Source organism: Diceros bicornis, chromosome 10 (assembly GCF_020826845.1).
Source record: "Diceros bicornis minor isolate mBicDic1 chromosome 10, mDicBic1.mat.cur, whole genome shotgun sequence".
NCBI lineage: Eukaryota > Metazoa > Chordata > Mammalia > Perissodactyla > Rhinocerotidae > Diceros > Diceros bicornis.
The window spans coordinates 18309088-18323879 of NC_080749.1; the positions used below are offsets into that span (position 1 = coordinate 18309088).

At 43.0% G+C, this 14792-nt stretch overlaps 1 protein-coding gene across 1 annotated transcript in view; it reads left to right on the forward strand.

Moving 5' to 3' along the window:
• Window positions 1-10210: 10210 nt before the first annotated feature.
• The window catches only part of GPR39 (G protein-coupled receptor 39), a 188494-nt gene continuing 183912 nt past the window's right edge, over window positions 10211-14792 (forward strand). Inside the window, exon 1 of the mRNA XM_058548846.1 lies at window positions 10211-11325. Coding sequence (XP_058404829.1) covers window positions 10470-11325 — 856 coding nt within the window. The 5' untranslated portion in view covers window positions 10211-10469. The remainder of the gene's footprint in view (window positions 11326-14792) is intronic.

Below are 14792 nucleotides of genomic sequence, written 5' to 3' on the forward strand. Positions count from 1 at the left end.
ACTGACACACCACTTGTTAAGCCATGCTGTGGCGGCGTCCCATATAAAGTAGGGGAAGATTGGCACGGATGTTAGCCCAGGGCCAATCTTGCTTAGCAAAAAAGAGGCATCTGATGTTAGCTCAGGGCTAGTCCTCCTCACACACACAAAAAAACAAACAAAAAAACAAAACAAAGTGGTTGCACCAACTTACTCTCCCATCTGCAACATTATGAGAGTCACCATTACCCCACAGCTTCATGGACAGACGGTATTAGTCGTCTTTAGATGTTAATCAATCTGGTAGCTATGTAGTTGTATTTAGTTGTGGTTTTAGTTTGCATTTCCCCAACTACTAAAGAAGTTTATTATTTATTGTCATATGGATTCCTCTTTTGTGAAGTGCCTGTTTATCTCTTTGGTGCATTTTTTATTTTATTTTTTATTTTTTTTTTAAATTTTTTGTTTATTGCAGTAACATTGGTTTATAACATTGTAAAAATTTCAGGTGTACATCATTGTACTTCTGTTTCTGCATAGATTACATCATGTTCACCACCAAAATACTAATTACAACCCATCACCACACACATGTGCCAAATTATCCCTTTCGTCCTCCTCCTTCACCCCTTCCCCTCTGCTAACCACCAATCCAATCTCTGTCCCTATGTGTTTGTTTATTGTTGTTATTATCTATTACTTAATGAAGGAAATCATATGGTATTTGACCTTCTCCCTCTGACTTATTTCACTTTGCATTATACCCTCAATGTCCATCCATGTTGTCACAAATGGCTGGATTTCATCGTTTCTTATGGCTGAGTAGTATTCCATTGTGTATATATACCACATCTTCTTTATCCACTCGTCCCTTGATGGGCACTTAGGTTGCTTCCAAGTCTTGGCTATTGTGAATAACGCTGCAATGAACACAGGGGTGCATGTACCTTTACAAATTGGTGTTTTCAAGTTCTTTGGATAAATACCCAACAGTGGAATAGCTGGATCATATGGTAGTTCTATCCTTGATTTTTTGAGGAATCTCCATACTGTTTTCCATAGTGGCTGCACCAGTTTGCACTCCCACCAGCAGTGTATGAGAGTTCCCTTCTCTCCACATCCTCTCCAACACATGTTGTTTCCTGTCTTGTTAATTATAGCCATTCTGACGGGCGTGAGGTGATATCTCATTGTAGTTTTGATTTGCATTTCCCTGATAGTTAGTGATTTTGAGCATATTTTCATGTGTCTGTTGGCCGTGTGTATATCTTCTTTGGAGAAATGTCTGTTCAGGTCTTTTGCCCATTTTTTAATTGGGTTGGTAGTTTTTTTGTTGTTGAGATGCATGAGTTCTTTATATATTTTGGAGATTAAGCCCTTATCAGATGTATGGTTTGCAAATATATTCTCCCAATTGTTAGGTTGTCTTTTCGTTTTGTTGATGGTTTCCTTTGCAGTGCAGAAGAATTTTAGTTTGATGTAGTCCCATTTGTTTATTTTTTCTATTGTTTCTCTTGCCCGGTCGGACATGGTGTTTGAAAAGATGTTGCTAAGACCGATGTCGAAGAGTGTACTGCCTATGTTTTCTTCTAGAAGTTTCACAGTTTCAGGTCTTACATTCAAGTCTTTAATCTATTTGGAGTTAATTTTTGTGTATGGTGTAAGGTAAGGGTCTACTTTCATTTTTTTGCATGTGGCTATCCAGTTTTCCCAACACCATATGTTGAAGAGACTTTCCTTTCCCCATTGTATGTTCTTGGCTCCTTTGTCAAAGATTAGCTGTCCATAGATGTGTGGGTTTATTTCTGGGCTTTCGATTCTATTCCATTGATCTGTATGTCTGTTTTTGTGCCAGTACCATGCTGTTTTGGTTACTATAGCTTTGTAGCATATTTTGAAATCAGGGAGTGTGATACCTCCAGCTTTGTTCTTTTTTCTCAGGATTCCTTTAGCTATTCGGGGTCTTTTGTTGTTCCATATAAGTTTTAGGATTCTTTGTTCTATTTCTGTGAAAAATGTTGTTGGAACTTTGATAGGGATTGCATTGAATCTATAGATGGCTTTAGGAAGTATGGACATCTTAACTATGTTAATTCTTCCAATTCAAGAGCACGGAATATCTTTCCATTTCTTTGTGTCTTCTTCAATTTCTTTCAGCAATGTTTTATAGTTTTCGGTGTACAGATCTTTCACCTCTTTGGTTAAGTTTATTCCTAGGTATTTTATTCTTTTTGTTGCAATTGTAAATGGGATGGTATTCTTAATTTCTCTTTCTGCTACTTCGTTGTTAGTGTACAGAAATGTAACTAATTTTTGTATGTTGATTTTGTATCCTGCAACTTTACCATATTCGTTTATCACTTCTAAAAGTTTTCTGGTGGATTCTTTAGGGTTTCTATATATAAAATCATGTCATCTGCAAATAGTGACAGTTTCACTTCTTCCTTTCCAATTTGGATCCCTTTTATTTCTTTCTCTTGCCTGATTGCTCTGGCTAGGACTTCCAGTACTATGTTAAATAGGAGTGGTGACAGTGGGCATCCTTGTCTGGTTCCTGTTCTTAGAGGGATAGCTTTCAGTTTTTCACCATTGAGGATGATATTAGCTGTGGGTTTGTCATATATGGTCTTTATTATGTTGAGGTTCTTTCCTTCTATACCCATTTTATTCAGAGTTTTTATCATAAATGGATGCTGTATCTTGTCAAATGCGTTCTCTGCATCTATTGAGATGATCATGTGATTTTTATTCTTCATTTTATTAATGTGGTGTATTACGTTGATTGATTTGCAAATGTTAAACCATCCCTGCATACCTGGAATAAATCCCACTTGATCATGGTGTATAATCTTTTTAACGTATTGTTGTATGTGATTTGCTAGTATTTTGTTGAGGATTTTTGCATCAATGTTCATCAGTGATATTGGCCTGTAATTTTCTTTTTTTGTGTTGTCCTTGTCTGGTTTTGGTATCAGGGTAATGTCAGCTTCGTAGAATGAGTTAGGGAGCTTCCCCCCCTCCTCAATTTTTTGGAAGAGTTTGAGAAGGATAGGTATTAAGTCTTCTTTGAATGTTTGGTAGAATTCACCAGGGAAGCCGTCTGGTCCTGGACTTTTATTTTTGGGGAGGTTTTTGATTACTGTTTCAGTCTCCTTACTGGTGATTGGTCTATTCAAATTCTCTACTTCTTCTTGATCCAGTTTTGGAAGGTTGTATGATTCTAAGAATTTATCCATTTCTTCCAGATTGTCGAATTGGTTGGCATATAGCTTTTCATAGTATTCTCTTATAATTTTTATAAGTCTTTATAGTCTTTAGATGTTAATCAATCTGGTAGGTATGTAGTTGTATTTAGTTGTGGTTTTAGTTTGCATTTCCCCAACTACTAAAGAGGTTCATTATTTATTGTCATATGGATTCCTCTTTTGTGAAGTGCCTGTTTATCTCTTTGGTGCATTTTTTAAATTGGCTTGTCTATCTTCTTGCTTAATGAATTTAATCCAAATGGATACTTGACTGTCCCAAATAGCATTTATTGTGAAGAGTGGTGCCCTGGAACTCACCAGAGTTGATTGTTAAAATTTGAGGAGTTTTGTGAGTAGATTGTTAAAGTGTGGGTAGCTTGAAATCAGCCATGGTGGGAGTATTTATACCATGGATATTGGCAAATGCTATAAATCAGGGCATCTCTCCCTTCCCAGAGAGTCAGTCCACTACCACAGCAACGGAAAGAACCATGTCTTCTGTACTGTTCCACAGTGCCATCTCTGTCATAAATCCTGTCCATACACATGTGGATTTATTTCTATGCTATCTTTTCTGTATCATTCTTTTATCTATCCCCATGTCAAAACCACACTGCCTTATGAACTATATATAGCTTTATAAAAAGTCTTGATATTTGGTAGAGCAAGTCCTCTCCCCTGCTAAAAGTATCTTGCTCATTTTTGGCTCTTAACATTTAAAATTTTAGAATCAGATTGTCTAGTTTTTAAAGAAAAATCTTTTGAAATTTTAATTGAGGAAATTACATTGATTCTATGGATCAATTTGGGGAATAAATTCAGATTTTTATGCACTTTGAGTTCAGTGTGGAAATGACTCATTACTGTGTGATATCTATTGCATATATTTTCTCTAAGTTTGTCATTCGTCATTTACTTTTGGCTACAGTGTTTCTTGCCTTGCAGAACTTTATTTTTATTAAATAAAGTTCATCAACCTTTTTCTTTATAGCTTCTAGAATTTATGTCATAAGATTAAAAATCCAATTTAATCTTTAAAATTCTCTTGTGTTTTATGCTATCATTTAATGATTTCATTAATGATTAAAATCCAAAGATTTTAATCTTTGATCCACCTGGAATTTATATTACAATAAAGTGTGGATGTAGGTATCCAACTTTCTTTTTTTTTTTTTTTACAGATGGCTAACGTATTGTCCCAATACCAATTATTGAACAATCCGTCTTTTCCTACAGATTTAAAATGTCACCATTATCATAAATGAAATTCTTATAAGTATTTGAGTTTTTTCTTAGACTTTCTCTTTTATTTCATTATCTATTTGTTTGTAGGATCACTGCTCCATAGAAACATCATGTGAGCCACAAATGCAAGTCACATATAATTTAAAATATTCTAGTAGCCACATTAAAAAAGCTAAAAAGTTGAAATTATTTTTAATAATATATTTTATTTAACGCATTATAGCCATTATATCATTTCAACATGAAATTGTGGGGGGATCAGAATTGGCCACCCAAAAATGTGTCTCTTTGCCTTAAATATTTTTAAGAACAATAAACTCTGAAAGAAACTTTGGCCTTCCCTCTAATTGCCTAAAAGTATTTAAGATAGAAGGCCTGTCCCAGGAAGGAGCTAATACCATGAGATAACTATAGTATAATGTAAAACAGGTGTGATAAGAAAGGCACCAACAAGCCCATCTTATCGAAAATCTGTCTCTTGGGCCACATCCTCTATAGGTGACCCAGTAAACAATTGTCTAACACACATTTGATTTCCATCTCCGTGTGAATTGACTTCCTTACCTTTGAAGTCCCAAACCATTACTCCCAATATCCTCCGTTGCCTGTACCTGAAGATGCTATTTAAGATGACAACCTTGGCCAGATGGCTGAGTTACCCAGTTTTTCCTGAGTCTCTCCCATGTATACATGCTATAAAGCTTTGTTTGATTTTCTCCTGTTATTGTGTCTCATGTCAATTTAATTTGTAGCCCAGCCAGAAAGGACCTAGAGTGGGTAGAGGATAGTCTTCCTCCCCTACGAAATCAGTATATAAAAACAATTATATTTAAATTCCTTTTTTATATAAAGTTTTCAAAATGTGGTATAAAATATATACTTACAACACATTTCAGTTTGGACTAGCCACATTTCAAGTGTAACTAGCCACCTGTGAGTAGTGACTACTCTATTAGACAGCTCGAGTCAATGTCTTTGTTGAGGCGGGTCTAGAGTAGCCTTAGCTCTGTGGCTACTGTAGTTCTACTGCTAACGTCTGGCCCTCCCAGGGTTGGTTCAATGAGGTCTCTTCACTCATTGGTTGGAGCTTCAGCATCTCCCAGCTCTTTGAGACTTGGGGAATCCTTTGGCTTACAGCCCCCAGTAGTTGTTCTTTCCTCAGCAGTTACGCTTTGCCCGGTTCCTGGAGTCCCATCTCCACACGTCCACTTAGTATTGAGCCAAAGACTCAAGAGAACCTCTGTGTGGACTCTTTCTCTGTATAGCTCCCTCCCCCAGAACTCTGCTCTGTAAGGTCCAGCAGCCTCTGCCTCCTGAATGCCAGTCTGCCTCCTCAACTCAGCGAGATAACTATGCTCTCCTTAAGGTCCCCTCCCTGCCCCATGTCTGGCAAGTGCCTCCAGGCAGCAAGTCTGGGTGATCCTAGGGCTCATCTCATTAGTTTCTCTTCTCTGAGGGACCACAGTCTGTGCTATGGTGGGGTGGGGGTGGCAGGTGGCCACTCTGATACTATTCTTTTTGAGAATTTTTTTTTTTTTTTTTTGCTGAGGAAGATTCACCCTGAGCTAACATCTGTGCCCATCTTCCTCTATTTTGTCTGTGGGTTGCCACCACAGCATGGCCACTGATGAGTCGTGTAGGTCCGTGCCTAGGAACCGAACCTGGGCTGCCGAAGTGGAGCATGCCAATCATAACCACTAGGCCATGGGGCCAGCCCCAGGTACTAGTTATTCTTGATGGCCAGAAGCAGAAGTCCTACTTAAAAAAAAAAACAGTTTTGGGGATTATTTACTAGTTCTACTATTTAGTTCTTTCATAATTACTTTGATCTTTATTAGTCTCTATTGTTTTCCTTAATTTTATGCTTTTTATAGCTTCATTTATTTTTATTCTTTTTTGTTTATTAGAGCAAATATTTACAGCTATGAATATTTCTCTAAGGACTCCTTCAGCTGTTTCCCACAGGTTCTGATATGCACTATTTTTGTGGTCATTAATCTCTAGATATTTTGCAATTTTGGTTTTTGTTTTCTCTTTGACCAAGAATTGTTCCAGAGATTTAAAATTCTTTTGAGATGGTGGAGTTTTATGTTCCAGTTTTCTGGTTCTGTTATTCCTTTTTAGTTATTTTTCATTATAAATAAAGTTATCTATACTGTTTACAATTTTTGAAAATTATTGAAGTTTTCTTTGTAGCTTAATGTATAGTCACTGTGATTTTACCATGAACCTTGGTAAATAAGGTGTTATCCACTTTTTAGGGTATAAATTGTTAATTAACTTTAAATGAATAAATCTTAACAATTTGAGCATACCAAATAAATTTAAATTTACAAAAATACAATATATATGTATGTGTAAGTGTGTGCGTGTGTGTGTGTGTGTGTGTGTGTGTGTGTATTTTTACTTTGGGTGTCAATGTAAAATTTTATATCTTTTTTTTTTTTTTTAATGTGAGGAGATCAGCCCTGTGCTAACATCTGCCAATCCTCCTCTCTTTGCTAGGGAAGACTGGCCCTGGGCTAACATCCATGCCCATCTTCCTCTACTTTATATGGGATGCCGCCACAGCATGGCTTGACAAGTGGTGCGTCGGTGCACACCCGGGATCCGAACCAGCGAACCTGGGCCGCTGCAGCGGAGCGTGCGCACTTAACAGCTTGTGCCACTGGGCCAGCCCCTAAAATTTTATTTTAAAAGTGAGATTTAGTGCTAAAAAAAGTGTGAAAGCCACTAGCCTAGATGACCTCAAAGGTCCTTTAGAATGTATAAAATGTGACTATAAATTTGTGTAGAGCCTAGAGTGACCCCTGAGCAGAGCTGATATGAAAGGTACCAAAAGTAGTCTTTCCTCCCACTTTTCATTCCTTTTCTTTTCTTCCTCTATAAAAGTATGATAATAAAAATATCTAGATTACACAGACCCAGGCCAGGTGTTATACAGTCTGCTACCAACAAGTGAGAGCATATTAAACAGTTTTTAATTGGTCTTAGGAAAAGCAAAGGTGAAGTGAAAATTTAATTCTCCAGGACCTTCGTCCAAAATGCATTTTTCCATCTCTACTGTAAGGAGCGAATTTTAATTAGCTTGATTCTCACTGTTTGGCCAAGCATTTGTAATCTTTGTTCACACTTTGGGAAAGAAAAATTTGATGAAAGAAATTGGACAATAATGGAAATCTTGCCTGAGCAGAACAAATTGGAATTATCAAATGTATTGCAGGATGACTGGCATGTCACAGTTGGGGAGAGGGGGAAGCCTCAGGGCTGGTGACAAAACAATTCCTCTCCCCAAAATGCCCCTATGCAGCCTGGCACAGTCTGGTCCTGCACAGAGAGACGGCGTTCCAGAGTGGCGAGTGCTTTTGTGACAGGCGGACCTGAGTTTGAATCCTGCCTCTGACTCTTTATGGTGGGTCACTTAATTCCCCTGACTCTCGATTTCCTCATCTGTAAAATGGGGTAATCACATCCACCTTGTAGCCTTGTGAGGACTGAAAGAAATGAATTATATGAAAGTGCCTGGCACGTAATAGGGACTCAGACAATGCCCAAAAAGAGAATTTCAAAGGAAAGATGAATCTATGGCTGGGCTGAGCAATATTAATGAGGTTCCTGGCACGTTTCCTCTCGAGAAGACAGACGTGGGCAGGGGCAGGGATGTGTGTGTATGCTGGTGCTGGTGGTGGGGTCTTCCTTCTTCTTCTCAGCCACTCTGGGACAGCAAACAACCAGGGTCTTCTGCAGAGGGGTCTGTTCAGGATTCTCAGCTGTAGTTACAAAAGCCCCGAGAGTCGGTGTTTAACCACATGAGCTTTGTGGGATAGCTATAAGGCCATCAAGGTCCTTTAGCTAAGCACAATGCACCAATAAGGAAATGAGTTAGGAGTTTCCCAGCCAGCAAGTAGGTCAAATAGCACATGTGGGGTGGGGGAGGGCTCTGGCAAAACATAACATTTAGGGTGCTGTGGAGAGGTGTCAGAGAGGGAGAAGATATAGTTCTTGGCCTTGGAGCTTGTAATTTAACAGAGAACAAGTAGGAGAGAAAATAACTACAGCCACATTTGGTGCTAATTGTAAAAAGGCCAGGTGGCTTTTTCTCCCCTGAGACAGTGTCAAACTCAAATATTCCCTGAGGTCCTCAGACCATATGTCCAGGGTTGGGTTCAGAAAATACAGTCCCTGTTATCTTTATGTGCCTCATTCAGGACTCATTTCCTGAGCACCTACTGTGTTTCCAGAATGCCCTGGCTGTTAGGACCGTAGATTCAGGCTTTGACAGATCTGGGTTAATTTTCAAGTCTCTCACTCCCTCTGTTATGGCCTTGGGGAAGCACCTATCCTCTGGACACCTCGGTTTCTTCACCTCTAAAAGGATCATATCATAGGGTGGTGGTTGTGATAATTTAAGGATGTTTTTAGCCCAGGCACAGCTCAAGGCCCTTCGGATGAACAGATCAAGGGGATCTATTTTCTTCCTTGGAGGCCGTGGTTCTCCACCTGGGGCGATTTTGACATTTGGCAGTGTCTGGAGACATTTTGCTCTTACTATCATGGCAGGGGCATGTAGGTGTCAAACTTTCTACAATGCATAGGACAGCCTCCCTCCTCCCCGCCCCACCATTCCCTCTGATTTTGGAATTAGGAGACGAAAATGGACTCATTAGAGGTTTTCCTCTCTCTCTGAAGAAAGGGGATATATGATCCCTAATGCCATTTTCACTCTGGCCCTGTTGGGACAGCAGGCAGCCTCCTCCTGCTGTCCTTGATGTCCTGGCTGAGCTTCCTCCGGAGGACGTACTTCCTACCAGGCGCATCCTGGGGGACTGTGGCATCCTCATCCATACGCGTGGCCCCAGTTCAAGACTTCCGCTGCTGCCGAGAAAGGGGTCCGAGCAGTGGAGTGAAACTGAAAGGAGGGACCCCGCGCTTCTCGGGTCCCTCGGCAGGAAGGCGAGGCAGGGTCCTGCGCAGAACACAGGAAGGCTTTGGGGAAAGGCAAGGCTTTAATAGGGATCCTATTAGCCTGCTTGGGGCCACTTCCTGAGGCAGCGTCTCTAGGCAGCGCACAGCCCAACCATTCACTGGAAACACCCCAGGGCCCCGAAAGCAGGGCACCAAGGAGGCGAGCGCTTGCTGGCTCTTCCAAGGCGGCGCGGCCAACTGGCCCGCGACGGAGGCAGGCGCCCGGGTCCAGCCGCCCCCAAACTGGTGGTGGCCCAACCTTTGAAGGGACCCTAGGGCAGCTGTGGCAGTGGGGGTAGGGCAGGAGAGGGGAAGTTTGTTTTTCCCAGCCTCAACTCTGGACCCCATCCCGGGAGCGCACACCAGCTTCCCCCAGGCTGCGCCTCTCTGGGACGCGCGTCAGGGCAGACCGTGACCGCTGGCTCCGCGGTGGCCTCGGGGGCGGTGGGGCCACCTGTCGTCCGGTGCTCGGGAGCCAAGATCTGATTTCGGAACCATGCCTGTGTGCTGAGTCAAAGCCCGCCGCTGGGCTGAGTCTGCAGCGGCGCCGCTAAGCACAGTCAGCGGTGGTTAATAATTAATCGCTGACCACCCCGCCTCCAGCCGCTCCAGGAAGGGTGCTCCCTGAGGGTGGGTTGGGGCCGGCAAATGCCAGTAGCCCGGAGGGGAGCGGAGGGCTGCAAGGCGGAGCGTGCCCGGGACAAAGAGGAGAAGTGTCGGCGCGCTGGGGACTGCAGGGCTCACTCCTGCCCGGAGATTAGATCCTCCTCCCTCCGCGCTCTCCCCGCCTCGCTCCTACACACACACAGCAAAACCCCACCCCCAGGCCCCTCCCGGGCCTCTGCTAGGTTGGGCTGCTCCAGGAAGTTTCCTTGAAAGGAGCTGAAATACTAAGTGAGCTTTCCAGGTGATCTCGAGTGAGAGAAAGTCCTGCGCCCACTTTGGTGAGTTACAGCCCAGAAGTTTGGGCTCCGCCGAAAGGAGGAAGAGAAATTAAGAAGGTCTTTTGGACCTGGTGGCGTGGCTCTTTTCCTCATGGCTTCACCCAGAGGGCCCCGCAGTGACTGCTCCAATGTCATCGATCACAGCCATGTCCCCGAATTCGAGGTGGCCATTTGGATGAAAATCACCCTCATCTTGGTGTACGTGGTCATCTTCGTGGTGGGCATCCTGGGGAATAGTATCACCATTCGGGTCACCCAGGTGCTGCAGAAGAAAGGCTACTTGCAGAAGGAGGTGACAGATCACATGGTGAGTCTGGCTTGCTCGGACATCTTGGTCTTCCTCATTGGCATGCCCGTGGAGTTCTATAGCATCATCTGGAACCCCCTGACCACGCCCAGCTATACCGTGTCCTGTAAGCTTCACACTTTCCTCTTTGAGGCCTGCAGCTACGCCACGCTGCTGCACGTGCTGACGCTCAGCTTTGAGCGCTACGTCGCCATCTGCCACCCCTTCAGGTATAAGGCCATATCGGGTCCCTGCCAGGTAAAGCTGCTGATTGGCTTCGTTTGGGTCACCTCCGCCCTGGTGGCGTTGCCTTTGCTTTTTGCGATGGGAGTTGAGTACCCCCTGGTGAACGTGCCCAATCACCGAGGTCTCACTTGCAACCGCTCGCGCACCCGCCACCACGAACAACCTGAGACCTCCAACATGTCCATCTGTACCAGCCTCTCCAGCCGCTGGACAGTGTTCCAGTCCAGTATCTTCGGCGCCTTCATCATCTACCTCGTGGTCCTGGTCTCCGTGGCCTTCATGTGCTGGAACATGATGCAGGTGCTCGTGAGGAGCAAGCAGGGCACGCTGGCTGGGAAGGGGCAGCAGCCGCAGCTGAGGAAGTCGGAGAGCGAGGAGAGCAGGATGGCCAGGAGGCAGACCATCATCTTCCTGAGTGAGTTCTGGGTGGAGGGCAACCTGGGAGCAGCCCCCACCCCCATCTGCAACTGCCTGTGGTCCTCTTAACCTGTAGTCTTGCCTTAAAAGCGTAAACTTAAGTTCTTGAGGCTGAAGAGGCATTGATCTGAGTCTCTGGGTTTTTCTTGTCTATGTTTTGGGGATTTAGATTATGGTGAAAAGAGCACTAGACCAGGAGTCAGAAGATCTGGGTATATGCCAGAACAGCATCTCTGCGACCTCCAGCAAGTCACAAACTATCTTGAGTAAAATGGAGATAATACTACTGAGAGATGTGAAGGTCAAATCAGGTAATGCAGGAGAGGTGTTAAGTCCTTTGAGAAGGACCAAGTTCTGTGGAGATAAAAAGGATTCTTATCAAGCCCATCCTTGCCCTGGAGAAACTTTCTCAGGCAACTAGATTTTGTTTCCATTTTTCTCCTCCTTTGGAGAAGCAAGGCTGTCAGGAACACACACTCTCCAGGCTGCTACTTTATCCCCCAGAAGTGATCTCCTACCAAGTCTTAAGAAACCGGAGCTGTCAGACACGCATTCTCTAAGCTAGTTCTTGAGTTTCTGCTGTGGTGGGTCTGTTTCTTATCTGAGCAGAGAAACATGGCAGGGGGGGCTGGACTGTCTGATTCAAACAATCTGGCTTCACAGATTCCTGGGACTTGACTGATCATTCAAAATACCCAATTCCCATGCTGAGAAAGCTATTTGTTTTCCAAACTTTTGTTGTGATGAAAATATTTAAAGTCAGGTCCTTCTGTGTGTCAGGAGGGAAGGACCCATGGTCCACAGGCCCCCAAGCCTTTAGAAGAGGGGCCTGGTGGCTGCCCTCTGGCACACGGGGCTTTTAGGGGGACACATAAAATGTGTGCGAGCAGAGGGTTTTAAAAAATATATTTTAGCAGAAACAAGAGAAAGATGTTGTCGTGGGTGTGTGAGTGAGAGTCAAGAGGGAGCTGATATAACACGTTTCCCCTTCTCCCCTCTCCCCTTCCAGTGTGGTGTCAGGGGCTGGAATAAATCCTGAAGCTGTTTGTTTTGGTGTGGGAAACCCGAGTAACAGGTTCCAGGGCCAGGAGTTAGACATGACAGGAAATTTGAAGGCAGTTGAAGAGAGATGGAAAGAACCTGGTCTTGTCCCAGCCCTGTCCCTGGCTGCTGGGGTGTCCCTACAGCTGACTTGACTTTACTCTGTGTCTGGGCAAAATGAGAGGAAGGAGTTGGCAATTTGGGGATGCCCACTCTGCATCGGGGGCTGTGCTAGGTGATTTATATTTCCATTTCATAGAGGAGGAATTGGAGGCCTAGAGAAGAGAAGACCTAGTTCCAATGCACATAAGTACAGCTCCCAGATTCTCACCTTGCTTCTCAGGGCAGGGAAATGAGTGTCTGCCTGTGGCTTTTACAGGCTCGTGGTGAAGGGAAAATGAGATAAAGCAGGACTTTGACAAGGAAGGTGCTGCCTACATTAGGCTGGTGGCGTTGCTGCCTCCTAGGGCCAGCCTTTCCGGAAGTTGAAGGAGTCGGTAGCAGGTAACGTCATCTCAGGATTTGGGAAGGACACAACCTAACTCAATCTTTTTCTCCCACTGGCTGCTGCCTGAAATATTCCAGGAAGCAATGGACATTGGATTTGCTTGAATATCTGTTGAAAGGCTAGTTCTCTCTTTCCTCATATACCTTTAGGCATATCTTAAACTTTTAGCAGTAATTTATACTTTAGGGTGAATGAATTTCCTTGCTTTTTTTTTTTTTTTTTTTTTTTTTTCAGTGCAAGACACTACTTCCCACTCTAATTTAGGAATTAAGGCTGCATTTGACCAAGTAAAAATTAATTGATTTATCTTTGTTCTCTATTGGGCCAATCTCTGTGGGTTTTTTATATTTCTCTGAATAGATGTCTCTTCTCCTCCCAGTGGGTATTGTTCCAAGTTAAAGTCAGTCTCCACTTTGTAACATAAAATGAGAATGCCACAGACTCTTATTTCGAGATGAATAGGACCTTGGAAATCATCTCATCCAGTTAGTAATCGCCTGGAATGAGTTTGTTCTCTCCGCTGCTCCCATTCTTTCCTTCTAGTTCGCTCCCTCTTTCTTACAACAACTGTGTATTAATCACCCACTGTGTTCCCGCATAAAGATTGTTGAATGGCAATCAGGTGCTCAATGCACAATAATGTCTTGGGGGAATTTACTGGTTGCCTTCAGCCCATTTCCTCTGCAGTCGGTTTTCAAAGCAGTTCTTGCAAATATCCCCCTCTCCCAACGAATTTCAAAGAACTTTTAAAAATAGGAACCTCACTAATTAACTCAAATTAGGAAATAAATTAGGGCCGGCCCCGTGGCTTAGCGGTTGGGCGCCGCGCGCTCCGCTGCTGGCGGCCTGGGTTCGGATCCCGGGCTCACACCAACGCACCACTTCTCCGGTCATGCTGAGGCCGCATCCCACATACAGCAACTAGAAGGATGTGCAGCTATGACATACAACTATCTACTGGGGCTTTGGGGGAAAAATAAATAAATAAAAATTAAAAAAATAAAATAAGTTAATGGAGTGAAGAGGAAGAAATCTTGGCCTGCATCCATCAGATTAATACAATGCAATTTAGTTTGTGGGTCTCATAAAACTTATGCTTTGGGGCATTTTTAATCCAGAACAAATAAATATATAAATTGTTTACAAGTCGCTGAATTTAATATAGTGATTTAGCTGTCTTTTTAGCATTTCAGTTAACAGATATATCAAATTAAAGCAAATATTTGTTCATTTCAAACGTCTCTTGCATTTAATGTGAAATGTAAATGACGACATAGCACAAGATGTCTTTTGAGTTCTTGAAGCAATGAAAAAATAATTAAGGATTTCCCCCCTCACTGTTAAAAATGCTAACTTCTGCATAACAAAAGTGAAGTTAGTAAATCTACCCAAGATGAGGAAGTCTATGTAGAAAATATTAATTTTCCTTTCTGCATCTTTTGCTGTTGCACTTCGGTCTAGTCGAAGTGCTGGGCTGGTGAATAATGAAAACAAATTGGGAACTCTGGGAGAGAAAGAGGTGCTGGGATGTCTCCTAGCTCTCAAGCAGTTTGCAGGAGAAAGCAATTGTAATGTAAAGGTGCACATTCCTGGAAGCATGAGTGTCTCTTCTTGCCTCTTGTCAGCTCAGTGAGAAATCAGTACTGGACTTCCTTCCTTTTGCTAGGTTACAGCTAATATGGCCACGGTAATACTTGTGCAATGCCAGAACAGAGGTTGGTGGTCTGGATTCCTGCCTCTTCTGGAGGAAAGGAACTGGTATGTTTGGCTCTTTAATCCTTAGATGTTGAGGATATGCAAAATGAGCCTTCCTTCCCAGAGATTTTTCCCAGACCTTCCATCTTATCTTTCTGAACTCTCACTTGGAGTTATTCTCAATGCATATGGCATCCCAAACTATGGACACCCATGTTTGT